The following is a 27500-nucleotide window of genomic DNA, read 5'->3' as shown; positions in this document are numbered from 1 at the left end:
CATTCAATGTTGGTTTCCGGCTATGCCGCTTACGTGGAGTGATTTCTCCAGATTCTCTGAACCTTTTGATGATATTACGGACCGTAGATGTTGAAATCCCTAAATTTCTTTCAATTGCACTTTGAGAAACGTTGTCCTTAAACTGTTTGACTATTTGCTCATGCAGTTGTGGACAAAGAGGTGTACCTCGCCCCATCCTTTCTTCTGAAAGACTGAGCATTTTTTGGGAAGCTGTTTTTATACCCGATCATGGCACTCGCCTGTTCCCAATTAGCCTGCACACCTGTGGGATGTTCCAAATAAGTGTTTGATGAACATTCCTCAACTTTATCAGTATTTATTGCCACCTTTCCCAACTTCTTTGTCACGTGTTGCTGGCATCAAATTCTAAAGGTAATGATTATTTGCAAAAAAAAAAAAGTTTATCAGTTTAAACATCAAATATGTTGTCTTTGTAGCATATTCAACTGAATATGGGTTAAAAATGATTTGCAAATCATTGTATTCCGTTTATATTTACATCTAACACAATTTCCCAACTCATATGAAAACGGGGTTTGTAATAACATTGCTGTATGTATACTTTTGACCCAGCAGATTTGGTCACATTTTCAGTAGACCCATAATAAATTCATAAAAGAACCAAACTTCATGAATGTTTTTGTGACAAACATATGCTCCAATCACTCTATCACAAAAACATAAGAGTTGTAGAAAGTATTGGAAACTCAAGACCAGTGTTGGGACTAACGCGTTACAAAGTAACGCGTTACTGTAACGCCGTTAGTTTCGGCGGTAACTAGTAATCTAACGCGTTATTTTTTTTTTATTCAGTAATTTAGTTACCGTTACTACATGATGCGTTACTGCATTATTTTACGTTACTTTTGATGTAGTATCGGCTAGAAACAGAAGCGCTGCGGTGTCGCGTTCTTCTGAATCTTCCTCTGTCACAAGCCGGAGAGAAGAAAAGAGGCGCGGTCTATGTGTGTGTGTGTGGGGGGAGGTGATCCGCGGTTTGATATATGAAACAAACAAAAAAAAGTTGTTGGCACGTTCAGTCCACACACAGCGTGGTCATGGCGAGCGGAGTAACGGAGGAGCTTGAACGCCCCCGCCATTGAATCGGTGTGTTTATAAGTGCAGACTCGGTTGTGCAAAACGAGGGTTTTAAACACATGCTGAACGTGCTTGAACCACGTTACGACATCCCGTCGTGCACCCACTTCAGCAATAAGATTGTGCCAGATCCTTATGAGCAGGAGAAGAAAAAAGTTGTGGATGAACTATCCCGAGCATCATCTGTTGCGCTCATGACAGACGGGTGGACGTCCAGGGGAACTATAAGCGCTCACTTCATCACAGCAGACTGGGAGATGAGAAGACACGCCCCCTCTACGAGAGTCACCTTGCGCAGGTGCTGACACAAGCAGTGGAGGAATGGAAGATAAAGATATCCCAGTCACACGTGATAATGCCAACAATCTAATAATTACAGAGAATGAGGCAGGACTGGGACCACAGATAGGTGCTTTGCACTTGTAGTGAATTTGGCATCACAGAAGGGAATCTCAGTCAATAGGATGGAGCGCCTCTTTGGGAGGATCAGGAAGGTTTCTTACTTCCACCCAAGCACAACAGCTGCTCATGTGCTTAAGACAAAGCAAGAAATGCTAAAGCTGCCTGCTCATACATGATGTCCCAACGAGGTGGAACTCCACTTATGATATGTTGGAGCAGCAGGCAGCTATATACTATGCATTGACCCACAACACCCTGAAGACAAATGTCACCCTGTCTGATGATGATGTGAGAGTGGCAGATGAGGTCCTCCAGGTGCTTAAAAGTGTTCCATCTCTACTGAGCACTGAAACTTCGCCATCTGTGTCAATGATCCTGCCACTGAAAACAAGGATTCTACAATCCATGGCTCCAAGTGTGGAAGACAGCAGCATCACTCCAGATGTCAGGCTTTATTTCACTACCTATGTTTCAAGGAAGATGATGTTTCTTCTTATGTTGCACTTAAACTTGTTTTTTATTAATGGTCATTGGTCCAAGTTTAAAGAAAGGAGGAATGCCTTTTTATGTTGCACTGTTTTTCATTCATTATGTTAAAAGGAAAATAAAAATGTATGTCAAGTTGATCAACAGATTGTATTATTCTCCAGTGCAATAACAGTACTGAAATGAAGGCAAAAAGTGCATTAATGGGAGCTTTAAAAAAAAAAGAAGAAAAAAAGAAGTAACTAAATAGTTACTTTTCACAGTAACGCATTACTTTTTGGTGTAAGTAACTGAGTTAGTAACTGAGTTACTTTTGAAATAAAGTAACTAGTAACTGTAACTAGTTACTGGTTTTCAGTAACTAACCCAACACTGCTCAAGACAGCCATAACATTATGTTCTTGTGTATGTAAACTTTTGATCGCAACTGTGTGTGTGTGTATATATATATATATATATATATATATATATATATATATATATATATATATATATATATATATATATATATATATATACATACAGTTTGGACACCCCTGAATTAAGCCATCAATGTCAATAGTTTGTTACATAATGCAACAAATTGTTACATTTCTTTTCTTTTTAAAGTGCAGAACCCACATTTTGTAATCACTTTTGCAATATGTAACAAATGACTAAATGATGTGTCAAAGTTCAAGTAGTTAAATGTATTACAAAATGTTATTACACATTGAGGTGAACACGTATCACATTATTACACAATGCACCATTATTGCATTGTGTGTTGTTACATATTTCATGTGTATTATCATCTACAAAGAGCTGGGAGACAACATTGTAAGGTCGGACATGATTTGTATGCTCATCTAGGCTTTGGTGAGCTAATGAGATTTGTTGACAGTGATGGAGGGGGAAAATCATTCAAGTCTTCCATACTGTAATGCAACAACTTTAATGCAGAGCTAATTAACAGCTGATCAATCGGTGCCGGTGTTGTGGAACATTCTGATTAACTGACATCAATAAGAGTTTGGGCATGCGTGAGAGTTACGCAATGAATTCATATGGTCGGTTTGTGTGATATGAGATGGCGGCCTAAATTGCGGAGCCGTCTGATTATTTAGCAACACAGTGGTTGAAATGAACTATTTGAATACCTCTCAACTCTGCCATTTCCCACAAGGATGGGTACCGAATTCGACTTACTTTTATATAAACCGACCAAATTGTGTCTGTACTACCGGGTATTGATTCACGTAAAAAAATCTAATCTTTGTTGTTAGTGACGTCACGTTTGGTTGCAGACTAAACACCGGATCAAACACTTAGCATGGAAATAAGCTCTCAAGCAGCACTCAGCCAAACTGCCTCTAGGTAATGTTGCAATTTTCCATGCCAACAAAGCAAGTATGCCTGATAGAAAACACTCAAACGTATAGTAAGGCTCTACTTTTCAAAATGTTCAGAACAATTTTTTACATTGGATTTCCCTGAGACATGCTACTGATTACATTGGCAATTTTACATGGGGATTTCAACCCCTCTAAATGAAAACGACAACAAAGATGCATGTGGCAATCAAACAGCTGGTGTGCAATAAGTCCAATACTTACAGTAAAATATCTTTTAGGGTGCAACAAATTATTACATTCAGCTTGATGGCAAAGACAAGTCACTCACTGACTAGGCAACACACAGTAGCCCACATTAGTCAAAATCAAATGTCATTTTGTGTGGACGGCAAGAGCTTAAATCAGAGGTGTCCAAACATTTTCCAGCGAGGGCCACATAGAGAAAAATTGAAGGATGTGAGGGCCACTTTTATACATTTTGTATATGAAAAATACTCAAACCAAAACAATGTAGGTGAACATATGCTAACATTTAAAAGAAACTTCTACATCTTAGCTTTGTGTTATAGATAACAAAGCAATAAAATAATTCATGATTATTTTAATAATGATTTTATTTGTATTTATTGTAATTGTGCTTTAAAGTAAGCCTGTATTTACTATTATTGCTATTATACTGTCAACTGGAATGCTTTTGAGAGCTTTAGTACACTCAAAAACATATCATGTCTCACAAGAAATGTGCACACTTTTTCATCACGAAAGGACACACGGAAATCATCAAAGACCTTATACAGTCAGACGCTCAGGTTGTCGGCCATTTTGGTTTTCAGGTCCCATTTTTTTAGGGATTTGGTCCCGTTGAATTTTTCATAGTTTTTTGTTCTGATTTGGAACCTGTAAAATCGAGCTGCAGGCCGCAGGTGGCTCCCGGACCGCACTTTGGACACCCGTGGCTTAAATAGTGTGTTTAGTGTTTTTGCAGACTAATTTTGAAACCTTTTATTTTGAAAGTGTCACTTCCGCCTCCGGTTTTGCTTATGTTACGTTCGGTAACTTCTTTCCCCCCTTCCTCATTTAGTCAGTGAACAAGTCATGAACAATGAGTCGTCGAACATGATAAGAGACACATCGAAAAAAAGTCAGTATTATAGCTTTGTTATTTAATAAATAGCGCCTGGCTGCTACTTGAATAACTATATAATGACGTGTGTATGTATGTTAGCTGCCAATGTTTGCATTGTTTTTTTACTTTCTATGCATATAAAATACAGACTTTGAGTTTATAGTGTCTAAATTAAAGCTCTACAACAACAAAAAATCAGTTTTTTAACAAAATGTTCAGGATTGTTTATTTTTTCATAAATGTAGTCACATTTACTGTCTTCCAGTTACAACAGGCCCTTAGGCGGCACCGATAATGCTGATATGGCCCCTTTGTGAAAATGTATCAGAAACCCCTGTCGTAGCCTATACACTACTGCCATCTAGTGTCTTGGAATTGCAACTGCATGCATTGTCTACTACTTGCAAATAAGACTCAGAAGTCGGGATGTGTGCTGAATCTGGTACTTTTCTGACAACGACCAAATCCCGCCGGTCCTATCGGGCAACGACTTACTTAGAATCCAAACAGTGCCTTGTTACGGTACCTGGGTTGTGTGTGACATCAGGTCCGGTTAGCACTTTGGCAACACTGAAAGCCAACTCAGCCAAACTACCTCCGCGTAATGTTGCAGGTAAATAAGTAAAAAGAACAAAAACGCTCCAATAAGGTAAGGCTCCACTTTTTTGCAATTGACATGCTACTGATTAGCATTAGCGATTTTACATGACAATTTCAACATTTCCAAATGTGTTAACGAAAACTACAACTCGGATGCACGTTACAATCAAACAGCTAGTGCGTGGATAAGTACAATACTTACAATATTAACACTTTTTATGGCGCAACAAAAGACACCATAAACTACACACTACTGCCATCAAATGTCTTGGACTTGCAACTGTAATTACAACTTAACGTCATACTTTCCAATCCAATCACCTTAATTTATATAGTACTAGTAACAACAAAACTCTCTAAAGTACTGCACATAAGAAAATAAACAATAAAAGTAATCAAATTATAAGCATTCAAAATGAAACTAGTAAACAACAAACAAACAAATGATAATAGTATAATTAAATAATAAAATACATCAATAAAATAGAATAAAACAAATCTACATAATAGAATAAAACCATAAAAGACAGAGGACCACAAGACTCTCGCCGATTTAAAAGCCAGAGAATAAAAGTGGGTTTTAAAACAAGACTTAAAATATTCCACTTTCTCAGAAACGTGATTATAAAACAAAATATGACAACTGGACAGCAAATATAATCAGCTCATTTTTAAATGTTGCAATAAAGAATTAGATTGTATTCTCAAAAACAATATCTATTAACACACATAAAAGAAAACAAGTACCTTAACGGTTTAAAATGTGAACAGTACCCATTCCTACTCAAGAAGTGTAAGAAAAGAAGCTATGACACCTGGACAAGCACAGTTATCATTATCAGCTCACTGTTAAATAAATGAGATTTTTATCATTAAACAAATGAGTTTATTACTAACAGGAATTGGTACCGTATCGACTCAAATGCGAAAGGTACGCATCTCTACCTTTAACCTGACCACTTCCCTCCTTCCTGAATGGCTAGGTATCCTAATGCTTGTGTCCATATAGTGTATTTCCAGATACACTCAAATATAGCAAATGTAGTATTTATAAACACATGGCGTAACATGAGCCGCATGTCTTGTGACAGCGTGCACAGCTTTTTGAGAGCAGACCTCCGTCATGCAAGGTTGTGTTCCAACATCCGGAAGACTCGAAGAAAGTCACGAGCTCACCTTGGTGCCATCCAGGCTGATGATTCGGTAGACGTTGCGCGTGCTGTCGTAGAAGTAGGACACGGTGACGGCGTGCTTGCTGGTGGGCAGCCAGTTCTTCTTGGTGTTGGGGTCAATCTGGAAGACGTGGGCCCGCGTGCTGTAGATGGGCTGCTCCCTGAAGGGGACGAAAAAGAAGTTGTGAACCTCCTTGTGCCGCAATACCAACGTCTCTCCGAATCCCACGCTCGCGCCGAAGCTTCTGCCGTCCACTGGGGAGGCGGATCGCCCGGGCAACCGGATAACAAGCTCGGCATCTTCCATGTTTACAAAAAAAAATGTCAAGCCGAGCCGAAATCACTAGGAACACACATCCTCCATGATGCGCAGGTGCACTCTAGAGTCCAGGTGAGCGTGCACGATGCACCAAAGTTTGATCATCCTAACTGCTGCAGTCAGTGGCGTCGTCTGTGTGCTGACATGGGAATGTCTGCAGCACTAAGCGAGGGTCACAGAGGGGAGAAAAGAAAGCGTCTAAGGCTAAATATAGACTGTAGGCCACGCTTTACTGCCAAAGACACACCCCGCAGGATTGCACTTGCCACAAACTTTCCTGTATGTGTGTACATATCAAGAGAAAAGTACACCTTTCAGAGAAACACTTAAGAGTTTGGTTGATCAATTTGGAGATTTTAAGTCCCCACGAATCCTAATTGGGATGGAGTGCATCCAGAAAGTATTCACAGACATTTTGTTATATTGGACATTGGGCATCGAACATTGAGTATCCAACATTGAGCATCAAGCATTAAACGTCGAACATCGAGCATTTAGTACTAAGCATGGAGCATTAAGCATGGATCATTAAGCATTAAGCATCGAACATTGAGCATCGGGCATTCAGCATCGAGCATTAAACGTTGAACATCGAGCATTTAGCATTGAGCAATCGACATTAAGCACTGAGCATTGAGTATTTTAATATCGAGCAATGAGCATCGAACATTGCGCATTGGGCATTAAGCATTGAGCATTAAGTATTAAACATTAAGCATTAAGCATTAAGCATTAAGCATCAAACATTGAGCATCGAACATTAAGCGTTGAGCATTAAGCATCGGACATTGAGCATTAAGCATTGAACATTGAGCATCGAACGTTGAGCATCGGGCATCAAGCATTGAGCATCGAGCATTAAGCATTGAACATTGAGCATCGAGCATTAAGCATTGAACATTGAGCATCGAGCATTAAGCATCGAACATTGAGTATTGAGCATCTAACATTGAGCATTGAGCATCGAATATTGAGCATCAAGTATCGAGCATCAAGTGACAAGTATTAAGTGTCAAGCATAAAGCATGAAGCATCAAGCGTAGAGTATCAAGCATCAAGCACTAAGTATCAGAGGTGTGGACTCAAGTCACATGACTTGGACTCGAGTCAGACTCGAGTCATGAATTTGATGACTTTAGACTCGACTTGACAAAATGTAAAGAGACTTGCAACTCGACTTAGACTTTAACATCAATGACTTGTGACTTCACTTGGACTTGAGCCTTTTGATTTGACATGACTTGCTATTTTCCCCAAAACCCAAAGATTAAAAAGTTATTTGGGAGCGCTCCGTATCTTTCATTTTCTACGTCTGTGTCGATCAGCGTGTTATTCCTGTCAGCTGGTGTGCTCTCAGTACAACAGCCAATCAAATTAGATCTACGTTGTTTTCATCACACAGCATTCATCCAATCAAATTGCAGGACAACCAATGACCAAGAGTTGTCAAACAACGCGGCGGTGAGAAACAATTATGCCAAAGTTGGTTTCGTTCGGGTATAAAAACTACGACTTGGTCAACAAAAAACGAATTGCCGTATGCAAATCACGCAGTTCGAATATTACAGACTGAGACGCAACAACTTCCAACTTCGTTTGACATTTGAAGTTGCACAAAGAAGGGTAAGTTTTGAATGCAAGATAACGTTTATTGGCTAAGTAACGTAACTTTTATTTGCTGTGTAGTTAAATGAGTGAGGCTGCAAACTCACTGCTAACGTTATAACCATAGACATCTTATAAGTAGACGCAGCATGGAGCGCTACTGCCTACTGGCGCAGACGAGACGCGTGGCCGCCATCTTGGAGTGGTGATCCGCTCCACTCAGAGCAATTCCTTTGGCAGGAGCAATGAACTGTCAACGCATTTAATTCATTTTACCTCACTGAATACCACTGATTTTCAAGCGCTTTTTTGTCATACGTGTAGCTATGATAACAGACACATATTTTGGTGTGTTTTATTATTCATAGTTTGCTTAACCGTAATGTAATATTCTTATACGCTATAAGTGACCAGACGTCCGAGATCAAAACTGGGAATATAATCCCAGAGAAGGGGGAAAAAACGGTAAGCTATTTTTAAGTTGAAGAAACAATATGATTAGGTTATATATACATGCGTATATCCTACATAAACAATGTATGAATACATTAGATATCTCTATATCTTAAAGACCTATAGACTGTATCTCTGTTGCTTCAGCAGCAGAGTTTATTCTGTCTTGACACTTTGTATTGATATTTTGTATTACATTCTTCCCTTAAATGATCATGTTTACACTGATTGTTTTATATGTATTTTTTATGTAAGTCGCTTTGGATAAAAGCGTCTGCCAAATACTTAACATATATAAACACCTGAAAGTCTTCATATCAGCTAAAACCACCAATCTGTTTCACTGGATTCAGAATAAAACCAAATTCTGTTCAACCCAACAATGTTAGTATTTGAATATTGTTACTTGAAGACTGATTCCTGGTTACAATTATACTGTTAAGAAAGTATTGTCTTATACTTTGCCTAAAATGAGAATGCATCATAATCAGTGGCGGCTGGTGAATTTTGTTTTAGGTGGGGCTGAAAGTTTGTAAACCAAACCCCTGTAGGGCGTCATCCTCCACCAGAAGATTTATTTGTGATTTTCACATACAAATATTGAAGATCTTTGCTCCTTCTCAACTCTGTGGTAATATTATTTTCATAAAATACAACCAATAGTACGTTAATGTTAAATCTTACTTGTGAAAAGTAATCCCCCGATTCCTATTTTCAACAGTCCGCTCATTTGAGCAGGAAAACGCTGAACACCAGCCCGGCATATTTGTTTTCTACCTGTCAACTATCAGTTTAGGCTGCTCGCCGGCTCCTCATCACCACTTCAAGATGGCGGCCAAATTGCTCACGTCACAGCAAACAATGCTGCGTCTACTTATAAGATGTCTATGGTTATAACATCATTGCAAACACGGCAATATGTTGTGTCCACTGCCGTTCACTACCTTATTTATACTTTTTGTCAAGTGATTTTTTTTAAGCAGGGTTGCATGAGGTACCTACACATAATGTTACGTTAGTCAATGTATCACACACGTGATAGCGTAGCGTAACGTTAGACGGCGGTTAGCAGCACCGCATATTTTAGCCACCTACAAAAAGACAAACATAGTCAAATAAAGGTCAGTTAAAATGTATACTATATTAAGAATATGTGTACATATTGCATAGGGCCCTGACATCTAAAAAGTACAACTTTGTTCATTGTTATGTTCATATATTTGTTATGTTTTTCATGTGTACGCACACATCAACACATACAGTATGAGATGAGATCAATGAGATAAGGTAAGAACAGGATAGAAACTGCTGTGGAACTAGTTACAATGCAATATGCCATGGAAATACAATGTTAACACTTTTGTGCAAATAAGTACAGTTGCACTTGTTTTTTCAAATGTGTTTATTCTGTAAAGGAATGAGTTAAATGTTTAAAATGACTGGTTAATAGTGCTATTTTTAAGTGCAATGTCACCACTATATTTTTCCCTGCAATTTCAAATACACTTGTTTTAATAAATAAATACAGTGTTTTAAAAGCATACACAATCTGTGTAAATACATTAGTCGGTGGTTAAAACGACTTGAAAGGACTCGAAACTCAAAATGCAGGACTTGGGACTTGACTTGAGACTTTCCAGTCTTGACTTTGGACTTGACTCGGGTCTTGCCTGTCTTGACTCGAGACTTGAGGGCAAAGACTTGAGACTTACTTGTGACTTGCAAAGCAATGACTTGGTCCCACCTCTGCTAAGCATCGAGCAATAAGCATCGAGGATTAAGCATCAAGCGTGGACGGGAACCAGGACAAACAACCAGATTCTCTTGTAATCGTTCAAATTTGTTCATTTACATTTCTAGCTTTGATGCCAAACTGGAAGAAATAGCTGCCGAAGTACCACGTAAAATCCGCAGGTGGGATGGCCATAACAACCATGGCAGGTGTTCAGAAAAGATCAACGGTTTGGCTTGACTTTGTAAAGAAAGACTGATGTATCCTGGAAAGGAGGGTGCATGATTAATATTTCGGTGTTTTTCTGATCGATCAGAATCGGCAGATTTTTGTGAAAAAGTATGTGGTTGCCATCCCCGATTAACAACTTTTATTGCCAATCACAAATGCTGATCCAATCTGGCTGATAATGTATTTATTTTTAGTCCCCCAGCTGACAAGCTAATAGCTAATTATGTGTCTCCATACACAGTGTGGAGCCGCTCCCTTGAGTTAATAAAAACCACCTCCGTTACACCCAATATATACTGCATTTCTTAGTACCTTAAGTAACTGGAGGATGAGGTTAAACATGTTACACACAGAAAGCAAGTCAGGAGCAGGCATGCTAACAGCTAAGTTAACCGCTAAGCTAGCTTGAAACAACACCAAGAAATAAGTTCTTTGTAAACTTTAATAAGTGCAGATAGAACCACGTTACAGCATAAAGTAAGTAGATCTACCCATCCATCCTCTCGGGGTTGCTGGGGGTCTGGAGTCTATCCCAGCTGCAATCGGGTGGTGTCAACATGAAATTAACAATTAGTTTAAAGAGTCTAGTGGTACGCCAAATAATCACTTGATTAAGGTGCAGTGTTTTATTTTGCTATATTCCAACAGTGTTAACCGTTAATGCATGCTTTTATTTCCTGTTGTCTAGACCAGCGGTCCCTTAACCTTTTTGTAGCTGCGGACCGGTCAACGCTTGAAAATTTGACCCACGGACCGGGGGAGGGAAGGGGTGGGGTTGACCAGGACATTTTTGAAGACCCCTGGTCTAGATTGACACCTGCTAATAGTGTTGGTCAACATATAAAAGTCGTTGGCGCATCTGTTCACCATGTCTCCCAATGTATTCCTTGCGTTTAACCACTGGGACAATCGCTTTGGAGCATTGTGTGGGCTTTTTGTGTAGTGTCTACATTCAGACACACACACACACACATTCTTTGTTACCTTTTTGAGGCCTCTGAAAAATGCCTACCTCTTTAGGACCACCCTTTCTAGATATATAAAGATTTGTATTTACAACATTAATAATATATACTGTACAATACATACTATGCAAATATAAAAAAGGTAAGCCTTTAGTAGTTTTTATTTTTTATTTTTTGTTTGTAATTATGGGCCTGCTGCAATGCAAGCAGCCCATATTATTATTGCTCATACTTCAACTTTTATTATTATAGTTCCGCACATTTCTCTTACGATTAATACGAGACGGATCGGCCAACGAAACCCCACATATGTTATACCGTCATAAAGGTCTCACTTGCGCCTACGGCGGTACTTTAAGTTGGCAACATTTCGTGTTACCATGGTGACACTATTCACAAATAAATAAAAAAAAGTCAGATTGAATGGGTACATACCATTTTAATGGACGATTGCTCTGAGACAAACGCCAAAAAGACAAGATTACCTCCTCTTGTAGCTCAGCCATACTTTCACGTAGCTCTGTGCTTAATGTCTCATTTTGTTCACACACTTGTCTACTTTCGACACAAGCTAACTGATAGCATGCTAACGTTACCTTGCTTGCATGCTAGCATTAGCATGATATTTTTTTTAGCTACATTTGCTTACGTTTACCCCAGAGTCAAATAACTTGGCACATGACACCTGTTAACTGTTAGCATGCAAACATGAGCATGCTAGCAAGCTAATATTAGCATGCTAACTTTTCTTGCTGTTTTTTCACTTTTTCTCGACTTCCGCAGCCATACACCTTACAGCCGTTTTACTTGATATGTGAGACATGCTAACTGTTGGCATGCCATCGTTAGCACACATGCTAAGTGTTATATTTTAATGTAAGCATGCTAATGTTTTAGGCTAGCTCTATTTTGTATAGTTGCACCTAAAACGCACGGATTCAGAAACTCGGCACCATCTTAAAGGTACGGCGGCTTCCGGCGGCCCCCGACCAGAGGTCCAGAGCACTGAATTTTATAGTTAGTTTTTAATCTTCATTATTTACTTCAAGTTATTACAGTATGTCTTGATATACATATTTATTTTATTTGTATTATTCAATTACTTAAACACACATGTTATTACATATGTTGGCCAGAGGGGGAGCACTTTTAAAACCGACGCACAGTCAATTTGAAAAATCCCTTCTTTTTGGGACCACCCTTATTTTGATAGATTTCACCACCAGCAAATGAGACATTCTCTATTACACAGGTATCAAACTCAACCACTCGCCACTTCATTTTATTTGGCCCTCGAAAACCTGGAAATTATATGTATCAATAAAGTACTATAACTTTTCTTACTAAATGTATTATTTCTTTCTATTTTGGGAGAAAAAAAATATATGTACTCCATGTAATCGCAAATTGTTAACTTAAATATTGTGTAATTATGCAAAAATATATTATCAAACATTCAAACCATTTTTTTAAATAGAAATAAATACTAATAATGATGATTTCAAAGCAAGTTATCTATCAAATTGTGCAATGTAAAAGTAGCAATAGATCTCATGGTTAAATTGTGAAATTTACTGTGGTTTTTACAGCATTTTTCTCTAAATGAAAAACTTTTTTTTTTTACTGTTATAAACAGTGGTGCCGTTTTGGCATTTACAGTAACACACCAACAAATCTACAGTTGTTGATTTGCGGTAAAAAAAAAAAAAAAAACTAAAAAAAAAAAACTGGCAGCTTAGGTGCCAAAATGTCACTGTAAAATATAAATTTTATTAAATTTACAGTAAAAAAACAAATGTAAATTTTACAGTAAAATTCTGGCAACTGAGCTGCCTTTTTTTTTTACCTTAAAAACAGCAGTACTGTTTTTCCATTTACAGTAATATACACTACATTTTGAGGTGAAATTATTGCAACTTACCACTTTTTTTTTTACATTTTAGTTTTAAATAAATCTACTAATAAAATGCATTAAAAAATTGTGTAATAATAGTATTCACTGTTAGAAGCGGCCCTCTGGGGCCAAACATAAGTGCGATGTAGCCCTCAGTGAAAACGACTTTGACACCTCTGCTCTATTAGATGAAATGGTTTTCCGTATTGGGACCATGATTTCGGTTCTAACTTGTTCACTGGTTCTCATATGGAAGGTACTTTTCCTTGTTGATGTCTCAAGTAGGGTAGAAATACAAGAACGCACACACACGCACACACACACACACACACACACACACACACACACATTCTTGTATTTGTTACCTTCTAGAGACCTCAGAAAAATATGAGGATTTGTATTTACAACATTAATAATATATACATACTATGCAATTATAAAAAAAAGCTTGTTGTGAAAAATGAGTTTGAATTTCACAAGAAAAAGGCCACAATTTCACAAGAAAAACTTAGAATTTTGGCAGTATTATAATAAAAGTCGTCATTTTACTCAACGAAAGTCAAAATTTTACAAGAAAAACTGAACATTTGTGCAATTTTATGATAAAGATTGGAATTTTACTCAAGCTTAAAATTTTGGCAATTTTATGAAGAGTCGACAAAAGTCCCAATTTTATAAGAAAACTTTAAAATGTTGGCAATATTATAATGATAATTGGACTTTTACTTGGCATAATTATGACAAAAGTCATAATTTTACTCAAAAAATTTCACTATTTTACAAGAACAACAAAGAAATTGGCAATATTGTGATAAGTCAGAATTTTATATGACAAATGTCACAATTTTGCATTAAAAATGTATAATTTTACATAAAGTAATTTTACGAGAAAATATTGCAATATTACAGAAACAGAAAGAATATGATAAATTATTTCCAATTTTACAAGAAAAAACTCGACACATTGTGAGATAAAGACTGCTTTTAATAAATGTTTTGTTTGTAATTGTTTTTTAATCTTCATTATTTACTTAAAGTTATTATAGTATGTCTCTATATACATTTTTTTTTTTATTTTTTTTTTTTTATTAATTTTGGGGCGCATTTCAATTTTTTACACACACTTGTTACATATGTTGGCCAGAGGGGGAGCACTTTAAATGTTTACACACACTTATTTCATATGTTGACCAGAGGGGGAGCACTTTTAAAACCATCCATCCATCCATCCATTTTCTACCGCTTATTCCCTTTTGGGGTCGCGGGGGGCGCTGGAGCCTATCTCAGCTACAATCGGCACACGGTCAATTTGAAAGATCCCTCCTTTTTGGGACCACCCTCATTTTGATAGATTTCACCACCAGGGGTGCAAATGAGACATTCTCTATTAGATGCAATGGTTTTCCGTATTGGGACCATGATTTCGGTCCTAACTTGTTCACCGGTCCTCACATGGAAGGTACGTTTCCTTGTTGATGTCTCAAGAAGGGTAGAAATACAAGAACACACACACACACACACACACACACACACACACACACACACACACACACACACACAGGGTGCAGGGGGAGATTTTCTGAGCTGGTAGTGCTGGCAGAACAGGAGATAGAGAAGTGCTTACACTGCACTGAGGGGTTGATGGGGGACATCAAAGGCTTGCTGTATAAATGAATATTAAAATTCAGCAGCAGTACCCCTCCTGTGTGTGATTAGCCCAGACTGGAAAGGACAGAACAACACGGAGACGGGGGGGGGGGGACGAGGCGCGCATAGGAAGTGCGAGAGTGAATTTAGGCTGATTACTGGCCCTGCACAAAGCTGCTTGCGGAGAAGCAAATGATCATAATCATGGACAGCAGTGCAAGTGGCGGAACTGTGAGTCATTGCGAGCGTGCACACACCACACAAGTCAGTGGGATCTGTGCAATAGCTGCTTGGCAACTGGCGTCCTCCTCGCGTTGCATAATTCGACAAAAGCTGCGGCTAATTTGGCGCCCCTCGTCGCTCGCTTGTGCGCGCATCAAATGCAACATTCCTGCGCTTTGATTCTCACACGAATGCGGGCGCCAGAGAGTCTTGTTCCAAGATGACACCCACCGCTTGTCCAAAAAAGACAACAACTCATCACTCACTCCTACACCAACCTGATGGATTTAGACTACGCTTTCTTTGTTTTATCATTACACTCACGTGCCTTTTTATTAAATAAATACAAGGATGATAATGCTCAGTTTGATTGACACTGTCAAAATATTGATGAATATGATCGTTGGTAGAAGTGACTCTAAACTGTTGCTCCTCATGTAGCTAGATAATTAACATATGATATTTAGTCCCAAAATTGTAGGAAGAATCGATGACTGTTGGTAGGGTTTGGTTAACTTATTTTTACACTTGAATGGAGATGTCTTGCAGGTTCTATCAGCCACCGCTGGAGAGTTAGGGTCTTTAACAGGAACTGTAAATGTACATTGTTGTGTGCATCATTGCATTTCCTTACAAAGGCATTATTGGGTGTTTACTTATGTTAATTACACCTTAATTGATCAGATAATTTACTTTTGGCCCTTGATCCACAATGTGAGACAAGAAAACAGATGTATTTCCTTTTGCTGTGCATTCTAAATAGTGAAAACTGCTAGCAAGAGGTGGCTAACGACGATGGGGGTACAATCTATTCTGTCGAGGGGTGTCAAAAAAAGATACATTTTCAAATGAATTAAAATTCTTACTTGTAACAATTAATTGATACAAATAAATATAAAGCTTATATATACATTATGTGTGCATATATATATATATAGAGAGAGATATATATATATATATATATATATATAATGTATGTATATATATATATATATATATATATATATGAATATGTATGTATATGTATATATATATATATATATATATATATATATATATATATATATATATATATATATATATATATATATATATACATACATATATATATATATATATATATATATATATATATATATATATATATATATATATATATATATATATATATATATATATATATATATATATATATATATATATATATATATATATATGTATATATAGACTGTAAAAAAAAAAGTTGAGAAAACGCAAATTTTCAAGTTAACATGATGCAACAAGATTTTTGCGTTTTCTCAACTTTTGACTACTGCAGGCCAGACACTGTTTTGGTAGTTAAACATAGTGAAACCTTATTTCTGAGTCTGACTAACTTGAAAACTATAATTAGTCCAACAAAATATACCAAAACAGTGTCTGGCCAGCAGTAGTCAAAAGTTGAGAAAACGCAAAAATCTTGTTGCATCATGTTAACTTGAAAATTTGCGTTTTCTCAACTTTCTTTTTTTTTACAGTGTATGTGTGTGTGTGTGCATACATATATATATATATATATATATATTTATATATATATATATATATATATATATATATATATATATATATATATATATATATATATATATATATATATGTAAATGTGTATATATGTATATGTGTGTTTATGTATATATATGTGTGTGTATATACATATGTGTTTTTGTGTGTGTGTGTGTATATGTATATATATATATATTTAATCTGTCCTGTCCAGCCACTCAAGCAAATCATATTGTTGATGTAGATGATCATATCTGCTGTACAGATTTACCGTAGAAAAGAGACATTTTGGATACTTCTATTGTTGTCTTATTTGTATTTGACTTTATTAAATGTTTGGGTAGAATTTTATCAAACAAAACCATTTTTCTTTCAAGTAATATAGAAATTCATCAGAGCTGTTATCTATTTGTGGAGGAATGTAGTTACTCATTGAACTGGCATCCAATGTTATTAAAAAACTATTGATTTTAAATCGAGAATTGTTTTGAATTTAATTGTTACCCCCAAGAATCGAATCGAATCATGTGATGCCCAAAGATTCACAGCCTTTTTCTGCCTATAAAAACAAAAATCCAAAGATCCCTTACACAATTTTATATACAGTAGGAAGGAGATCTATATAGCCCCATTCGTCACAATTTACCTGACATATGAAACATAAAGCATTGGGTGCACAATCCACTTTAGCCGCCAGATGGCAGTAAAGTGTTGAATATCTCAGAGTCGTATATAAAGAGAGTATGGCCATGTGGTTTCAGGCAATCTCTTCAATGATTGGTGAATAGGCACTCACGTGACTACAGGACGCCATGACTGCTACTAACTTTGAGCTGATGCTGTGTTTGCGGTGCTTCCTCGTTATTTTTTCAACGTGTATAAATGCCCTGTTGTGCGAGATTGAGCTGCTCAACCTGCGAGAATTATGGTAAGCTTTTCATCACTTACCCTACAGCCCGGAAAAGAAGACAAGTACGGGAAGTGAAGGTTTGTCATCAACACTGGATTAGATTACAGCGTCTTGGGGAGGTAAACGTTTTGCGTTTTTTTAGGAGAAAACACACATAAGCTAGAGTTGTACGGTATACCCGTACTAGTATAGTATCGCGGTACTAATGAATCAAAAACGGTACTATACTGTTTGAAAAGTACCGGTTCCCATTAAAAAAATTTTTTTTTTTTAACGTCATGACATTGCTGGTTTTACGAGCAGAGGAGCATGTTCGGCAGCGCACAATCACGGAGTACTTACAAGCAGACACAGTGTGTAGACAGAAAAGGGAGAATGAATGCATTTTGGCCTAAAAACTGACGATAAAGGTGAAGTTATAACACTGAAACGCCCTCAGGAAGAGGTGCTTTAAGACATGGCTAGCTAGTTAACGGCTACCGTTCATCTGCAGTCAGCAGTGTTTTAGCTACTTCTAAATCACTAATCCTAAATAAAGTAAGTTTCTTACAAGTATCATCCCTGCAGGACGAGGAATAGCTAAACATGCTTCACTACACAGTAGGAGGATACAATAGCTCACTGGCGTCACCGCAAACAAAAGCTAGCACGCCTGAATGTAAACAAATGCAATGGGTGGATCTACACCTGACATCCACTGTAATGATACCAAGTACAATAGCGTATGTAGTCGATACTACTATGATTACATCAATATTTTTTACCATCACAAAATCTTTTTTCCTTTTTCTAAAATGTATATTAAGACTTAAATTATGACCAATGTATGATCCTGTAACTACTTGGTATCGGATCAATACCTAAATTTGTGGTATCATCCAAAACTAATGTAAAGCATCCAAACAACAGAAGAAAAAGTGATTATTACATTTTAACAGAAGTGTAGATAGAACATGTTGAAACAGAAAGTAAGCAGATATTAACAGTAAACGAACAAGTAGATTAATAATACATTTTTACAGCTTGTCCTTTATAATGTTGACCAAATAATAGAATGAGAAATGACACAATATGTTACTGCGTACGTCAGCAGACTAATTAGGAGCCTTTGTTTACTTACTTACTACTAAAAGACAAGTTGTCTAGTATGTTCACTATTTTATTTAAGGACAAAATTGTTCTTCGATTGCAATAAAAAACATGTGTTTAATGTACCCTAAGATTTTTTGTGGTCTCCATTATTTAGAAAAGTATCAAAGTATCGAAATACATTTAGATACCGGTACCAAAATATTGGTATCGGGACAACCCTAACAGAAGCTAAGCAAATAATAACAGAATAAATTAACAAATTAAAGAGATGGTTTGACAAAAACAGACTATTTTCGAACGACAGGAGAACTAAAATAATGCTAATTGGTAACAGCAGAAGAGAAAGTCAAACACAAATACAATTAGACGGACATTGAAAGGTTAAAAGAAACCACATTTTGGGTGTAATAATAGATGACAAAATGAACTGGAACTCTCATAAAAAATATACAACATAAAGTGGCAAGAAATATGTCAAATGAATTGTGTTGGCAGAGCAGCGTATACAGGACAGTTTAGCTTGTTGTTGTTGTTTTGGCTTGTTAATAAAGAGAAGGTTGAATTGCAAAATATTTTCTGGACCAAAAGTCACTCCATATTCTTAATGCTTGACAGTGTTACCATATCTGAGTTATTGTGCAGAAATATGTGCAAATAAGTACAAGAGTACACGTATTGACTTAGCCTGTTACAGAAAAGAAAGATCATAAGACATAATGAGTGAGACATAGAGTGATTACAAATGCATTGGAGGCAGCACCACAGTTGACATACTTCACACACAAGTCACAAGTTCTCCGTGACTGTTGGTGCAAAGCTAATGAAGATTTTGACAAAACGAGGAACATGTTATTTTTTTGGTTGTTCTGTGTATTTTTTTATTCACGTTTATTGCGCCGTCAGTTGCGTGTTAGAGTGCCTGCAGGTCACTAAACACTATAGGAATGTAGCGGCAGAGTGAGCCATAAACTTATTCTTTCACAAAATAAAAGCATGTTTTATTGTAAAATTATGAGCTGGAGTATGTTTAGAGCTATATATAGATGTATTATTTTGGTTTATTTAACCAGAAAAACTAATCGCATGCATCCGGGCACAGCTGCACTTGTCCTTGGTAGCAGTCATGGAGCCTGTTGTTTAGCTGGCCTTACTTTCTTTATACACCACTTTGGAATATCTTAAAATGTGTTTTGTGGCAATTCCAACTTCGACCACAGCATCAGTTGCTATGTAGAATGGCACTATCCATCATTTTCAGCAGACTTCATTGCAAAATAATTCCCCCCTCCTTCCTCTCAGGGGAGATCCACCCAGGAATGGGGCCATATGAGTCCCTTCCCTACTTCCATGCTGTAAGTATGTATGCAATGTAGTAACAGTACCATGTCATATAATATTTGCAGTATTTTGGTCATTTTTGGTTCTTTTAAGCATTACCGTAACTTCTTTTGTGGGCGCATAGCAACAAACGCTTTTTCCGTTCGTCAACAACAGCAAAAAGAGCTCTTTCTGTGTTTCTTTACCCTAAATGTCAGACTTTGTGAGAGCTTTGAAGCATTGTCATATAGCACTATTGCTAAACCTTTCAAATAAAAACATTAAACAGTGACTTACAATATCCGCTCTTACTGGGATGGTTTCATTTTTCAGCACTTGTGCTCTCCTTGCGCTACTAAATTCAGATTAATCCTCACTCCCCGGATAAAAAAAAAATGCTTTTGCTGCGTTCCATTTGTTGAGAGCCAAGTTAAGAGCCATATTGTATCAAGTTGGATTTTCAAAGTTGGTACCAACTTCTCGGCTTGGTGCCACAACCTTCTGTATTCTACCATTAACTTTCCCTAACTCAAAGCTCAAGATCCATCTTCTTTATTTTATGGTGGGTCACAGCCGACCTTATTAGTAGCTTGTAGCGAGCAACTGACTACTTTCTAGTGGTCGGAGGAGCAGTGTGTTTCTACGCCAGAAAAGTAGTTCCTCTGTGTTAGCGCCTACAATAACAATGTCGCTACAGCTTGGTTAGTATGCAGGTCATATGGAGGTTTTTTAGAGAAACAGATGAATCTCAATAACCTGCATTGTTAGACGCCTCGTACTCACAGTTTTTCACTATTTAGATTGCACAGACAAGGGAAAGACGTGTTCTTGTCTCACATAGAGATTGTGGATGATAGGCATAATTTAGAATTTTGAAGAATTTTGAAAAAGTAAATAAATGTTTAAAGTTTAAAGTTAAAGTACCACTGAGAGTCTCACACACACACACTAGGTGTGGTGAAATTACCCTCTGCATTTGACCCATCCCCTTGTTCCACCCCCTGGGAGGTGAGGGGAGCAGTGAGCAGCAGCGGTGGCCGCGCTCGGGAATCATTACGGTGATTCAACTCCCCAATCCCAACCCTTGATGCTGAGTGCCAAGCAGGGAGGTAACAGGTCCCATTTTTATAGTCTTTGGTATGACTTGGCCGGGGTTTGAACTCACGACCTACCGATCTCAGGGCGGACACTCTAACCACAAGGTTTAGTTATGTTTACTGTACATCTTTCTACATATGTCCCAGTACACTCCCATAAGTATAATATCCTTCCAACAGCAAACAGAAGACCAAGTTGGTATGATCTCCATCAATATGTTGAGTAGTGTATCATGGTGGACTGCACATATTGCTGCATAGAGGAGGTTGGCCAGTCCACCTGTGCTGTGCGGTAGTACGTGTGTACACCTCACTCCCTAAAGTCTTAAGAGTCGCACTGGACAACAAGTTAGCAGCTCCGGTTTTTGGCCTCTTGCCAAGTGCTCTCAATCTGCAGATTCAGGCGGGTTACATTGGTTCCGTGACACAGATTGAGCGTGAAGTTTAGGAGGGTGTGTGCAACACCCTTGTCAACACTCTCAAAACTGCTGGGTAACTATTGGACCAAACCAAGATGGATTTCTTATTTAACCCAGTAAGATGGATTTCTTATTTAACCCAGCTAAATGGGTTATATATATTCAACCCAAATGCTGGGTCAATTTAACTGCAATACTGGGTTCATTCTATCAAATATATTGGTGGAAACCATGAGTGAGGACGGTGTGTGGAATACTTAAAGGGGAACTGCACTTTTTTTGGAATTTTGCCCATCGTTATTAAAGGCCTACTGAAACCCACTACTACCGACCACGCAGTCTGATAGTTTATATATCAATGATGAAATCTTAACATTGCAACACATGCCAATACAGCCGGGTTAGCTTACTAAAGTGCAATTTTAAATTTCGCGCGAAATATCCTGCTGAACACGTCTCGGTATGATGACGTCAGCGCGTGACGTCACGGATTGTAGAGGACATTTAGGGACTGCATGGTGACCAGCCAATAAGTCGTCTGTTTTCATCGCAAAATTCCACAGTATTCTGGACATCTGTGTTGGTGAATCTTTTGCAATTTGTTCAATGAACAATGGAGACTGCAAAGAAGAAAGCTGTAGGTGGGAAGCGGTGTATTGCGGCAGGTGTTGTGCTGGATAACGCTCCCCCGCCGTAGAATGCACCCCCTGTCTGTTTTGCCAGATAACACAGCCGGTGTTTCATTGTTTACATTCCCGAAAGATGACAGTCAAGCTTTACCATTGGCCTGTGGAGAACTGGGACAACAGAGACTCTTACCAGGAGGACTTTGAGTTGGATGCGCAGACGCGGTACCGTGAGTACGCATGCAGCTGCGGCTTCCAAACATTTGATCACTTGCCCGTACGTGCGTGCCGCTATGTGCATGTCACGTACGTAACTTTGGGGACTTTGGGGAAATATATGTGCTGTATGAACTTTGGGGAGGTGAACGGTACTTTGGGCTGTGGGATTGAGTGTGTTTTGCAGGTGTTTGAGTTGTATTGGCGGGTTATATGGACGGGAGGGGGGAGGTGTTTGTTATGCGGTATTAATTTGTGGCATATTAAATATAAGCCTGGTTGTGTTGTGGCTAATAGAGTATATATATGTCTTGTGTTTATTTACTGTTTTAGTCATTCCCAGCTGAATATCAGGTCCCACCCGCCTCTCACAGCATCTTCTCTATCTGAATCGCTCCCACTGCCCTCTAGTCCTTCACTCTCACTTTCCTCATCCACAAATCTTTCATCCTCGCTCAAATTAATGAGGAAATCGTCGCTTTCTCGGTCCGAATCGCTCTCGCTGCTGGTGGCCATGATTGTAAACAATGTGCAGATGTGAGGAGCTCCACAACCTGTGACGTCACGCTACTCGTCTGCTACTTCCGGTACAGGCAAGGCCTTTTTATCAGCAACCAAAAGTTGCGAATTTTATCGTCGATGTTCTCTACTAAATCCTTTCAGCAATATCGCGAAATGATCAAATATGACACATAGAATGGACCTGCTATCCCCGTTTCAATAAGAAAATCGCATTTCAGTAGGCCTTTAATCATTATGAGAGACGAGAAAAAAAAGTTAAATATTTTTTTTTGCCTTCTAACATGGAAAAATCGGCTCGTTGTTGGTAGCAATGCAGTTAATGGGAGCAATCAATTCTACCTCTAAATCAATTTAAAAATGCATTCAAAAACCGTCAACAATACATTATTTACATTCAGTAACCTGTATAATAACCAAACTGTAGCAACATTATTGTAAGAGCGAACACTGGGGAACTCTTTTGCTAGCGTACTAACACATTGGCGTGCTGCGGTATTAGCCGTGAAAGCTAACTACGGCAAGAGATAAGCTAGCTTCTACGTCAGCACGAAATATGTTTGAGTTTGTAATGCACAACACTGTGATACGACACCAATCTGTACTGACTGAAAAACATGAACAATAATATTGCAGTATCTGTAAAGTATTAGCCCACCTTTCATGTTTTGTTTGTACACAGCCATCCTGACAGCGTATGTACTGTAGTGTACTGTTATGTGCTGCATGTTTTATGACCAATATTATACTGACTCACTCAATGGACAGTTGTACGTTTGGTCAAGCTGGCCAGAGACGTTTCCTGTTGATTTGGGCACTCCATTAACTCGGCATAGTTTGGCCCAAAGTTCCAGATTTGCAGCGTGACCATGTCGCGCACTCTCTCGGCTTCCGTCTGCTTCAACGTTTCAGCCTCTTCTGCGTACTTGTTTCTATAAGCAGTCGTTCATCCTCCGTATATTCAGCTTCAAAAATATAAGGTTGTGAATCCTCATTCGTCCAAAAATAGTTGATTTTGTTGCTTGCTACCAAGTCTGCCATTATTAGAAAACACACTCGCGTTTGATTCAGGGAGTAGGAACATATTTGTTGCGAGAAGTCGGAAGTGCGCTGCTATGGAAATGGAAATAAATGCGCCAAAGAATTAGTTAGAAAATGATCAAAATAAGGTAAATATAGAACATATTACATATTGTTATGAATGTGTCTGTTACTACATTATATACAGGTAAAAGCCAGTAAATTAGAATATTTTGAAAAACTTGATTTATTTCAGTAATTGCATTCAAAAGGTGTAACTTGTACATTATATTTATTCATTGCACACAGACTGATGCATTCAAATGTTATTTCATTTAATTTTGATGATTTGAAGTGGCAACAAATGAAAATCCAAAATTCCGTGTGTCACAAAATTAGAATATTACTTAAGGCTAATACAAAAAAGGGATTTTTAGAAATGTTGGCAAACTGAAAAGTATGAAAATAAAAAATATGAGCATGTACAATACTCAATACTTGGTTGGAGCTCCTTTTGCCTCAATTACTGCGTTAATGCGGCGTGGCATGGAGTCGATGAGTTTCTGGCACTGCTCAGGTGTTATGAGAGCCCAGGTTGCTCTGATAGTGGCCTTCAACTCTTCTGCGTTTTTGGGTCTGGCATTCTGCATCTTCCTTTTCACAATACCCCACAGATTTTCTATGGGGCTAAGGTCAGGGGAGTTGGCGGGCCAATTTAGAACAGAAATACCACGGTCCGTAAACCAGGCACGGGTAGATTTTGCGCTGTGTGCAGGCGCCAAGTCCTGTTGGAACTTGAAATCTCCATCTCCATAGAGCAGGTCAGCAGCAGGAAGCATGAAGTGCTCTAAAACTTGCTGGTAGACGGCTGCGTTGACCCTGGATCTCAGGAAACAGAGTGGACCGACACCAGCAGATGACATGGCACCCCAAACCATCACTGATGGTGGAAACTTTACACTAGACTTCAGGCAACGTGGATCCTGTGCCTCTCCTGTCTTCCTCCAGACTCTGGGACCTCGATTTCCAAAGGAAATGCAAAATTTGCTTTCGTCAGAAAACATGACTTTGGACCACTCAGCAGCAGTCCAGCTCTTTTTTTCCTTAGCCCAAGTGAGACGCTTTTCGCGCTGTTTCTTGGTCAACAGTGGCTTGACACGAGGTATGCGGCAGTTGAAACCCATGTCTTTCAAGCGTCTCTTGGTGGTGGATCTTGAAGCACTGACTCCAGCAGCTGTCCAGTCCTTCTGAATCTCCCCCACATTTTTGAATGGGTTTTTTTTCACAATCTTGACCAGGGCGCGGTGATCCCTATCGCTTGTACACTTTTTCTGACCACAGTTTTTCCTTCCCTTTGCCTCTCCATTAATGTGTTTGGACACAGAGCTCTGAGAACAGCCAGCCTCTTCAGCAATAACCTTTTGTGTCTTTCCCTCCTTGTGCAATGTGTCGATGGTTGCCTTTTGGACAGCTGTCAAATCTGAAGTCTTCCCCATGTTTGTGTAGGCTTCAGAACTGGACTGAGAGACCATTTAAAGCCCTTTGCAGGTGTTTTGAGCTGATTAGTTTGTGGCACCAGGTGTCTTCAAAATGTAACCCTTACACAATATTCTAATTTTGTGACACACGGAATTTTGGATTTTCATTTGTTGCCACTTCAAATCACCAAAATTCAATGAAATAAACATTTGAATGCATCAGTCTGTGTGCAATGAATAAATATAATGTACAAGTTACACCTTTTGAATGCAATTACTGAAATAAATAAAGTTTTTCAAAATATTCTAATTTACTGGCTTTTACCTGTATATAAACGGCAGTCTGTATATAAAACGTTGCTGGAGGGTTTTGAAGTTGTTTCAGAGGGCTTTGAAGGCTACAACGGTGACCCCCAAGAGCCGCATCTTTCATGCGTTTTTTTAATAATCTTTAAAATCCTATAAGATAAAATAAAAAGACATGTGTTCTTGTCTCTCATAACGATATGCAAAATCCCCCCCCCAAAAATGCAGTTCCCCTTCAAGTCCTTGAGTGAGTCTGAGATTATTACCGTATTTTCCGCACTATAAGGCGCACCGGATTATACGGCACACCTTCAATGAATGGCCTATTTTAAAACTTTGTTCATATATAAGGCGCACTGCATTATAAGGCGCACCGCATTATAAGGCGCATAGAATAGACGCTACACTAGAAGCTGGGGTTACGTTGTGCACCCCGTAGTTGCGAGACCTGTTGTGGCTCAATATTGGTCCATATATAAGGCGCACCGGATTATAAGGCGCACCTTCAATGAATGGCCTATTTTAAAACTTTGTTCATATATAAGGCGCACTGCATTATAAGGCGCACCGCATTATAAGGCGCATAGAATAGACGCTACACTAGAAGCTGGGGTTACGTTGTGCACCCCGTAGTTGCGAGACCTGTTGTGGCTCAATATTGGTCCATATATAAGGCGCACCGGATTATAAGGCGCACCTTCAATGAATGGCCTATTTTAAAACTTTGTTCATATATAAGGCGCACTGCATTATAAGGCGCACCGCATTATAAGGCGCATAGAATAGACGCTACACTAGAAGCTGGGGTTACGTTGTGCATCCCATAGTTGCGAGACCTGTTGTGGCTCAATATTGGTCCATATATAAGGCGCACCGGATTATAAGGCGCACTGTCAGCTTTTGAGAAAATTTGAGGTTTTTAGGTGCGCCTTATAGTGCGGAAAATACGGTACTTGAATTTGGGGGATGAGCTATGCCACAAAACTACCCAACTCCTTACAAATAACCCATAAATATGACCCAACAGGCTCAACCCAGCATTTAGGTGAAAAAAAACAAAAACAGCATTTTTTAAGTGTGTAGGGATCTCGTCTCTGGTTTGATCCCCGTGCTGTGTAAAGAGGGCGGATTCAGGCAGATTACATTAGGTCCTATAATTTGAAATCCAAATAAACTTTGTGTCGACCAATTGTGTGCAAGCTTTTAAGTCGCTTTTATACGGTGCAGAAGAATTTGAACTATACATATTTCACAGGAAACACAGTACAGTGGAACCTCGTTTTACAAGCCCCTCTATTTACCAACTTTTCGGTTTGCAAACTTTTAGATCGCGCCAAATACGCCTCTGTGTAAGAACCATGTCTCTGTGTATGAATGCTTCATTCATTCATTTTGCGCCCCGCCGGCAGCCATTTTGTGCTTGCGCGTATTGAAGAGATTTAGGAAGACGGCTTCATAACACAGCAAGTGTGATGAGAACAGATTTTTCTGGAAAAATATGCCAAAGTGGACTTACTTCACAGCACACCCTCCCATATTTTCTCCTCTGCTTTGCCAAAGGAGCAGTCACGAGAGGACCTTTTCCGATGTTTATTTACTGTAAGTGGATTGTACCTTTAAAATGTTTATTATTGTAGCAATATGGTTGTTA

The 27500-nt window shown here is 38.4% G+C and overlaps 1 protein-coding gene across 6 annotated transcripts in view; it reads right to left on the bottom strand.

Annotated features, from left to right (window-relative positions):
• Positions 1-27500, bottom strand: part of homer1b (homer scaffold protein 1b) — a 118375-nt gene that overhangs the window by 58701 nt on the left and 32174 nt on the right. For 5 of the 6 annotated variants that reach the window (XM_061986522.1, XM_061986525.1, XM_061986524.1 and 2 more), the window contains one exon: positions 6244-6400. In XM_061986522.1, the coding sequence (XP_061842506.1) occupies positions 6244-6400 (157 nt within the window). Of the gene's footprint in view, positions 1-6243; positions 6589-27500 lie in introns of those variants that run through there. The other variant, XM_061986520.1, reaches the window with a different exon arrangement.

Source organism: Nerophis lumbriciformis, linkage group LG12 (genome assembly GCF_033978685.3).
Source record: "Nerophis lumbriciformis linkage group LG12, RoL_Nlum_v2.1, whole genome shotgun sequence".
In the NCBI taxonomy this organism is placed as follows: Eukaryota; Metazoa; Chordata; class Actinopteri; order Syngnathiformes; family Syngnathidae; genus Nerophis; species Nerophis lumbriciformis.
This window is presented reverse-complemented; position numbering and strand designations above follow the sequence as displayed.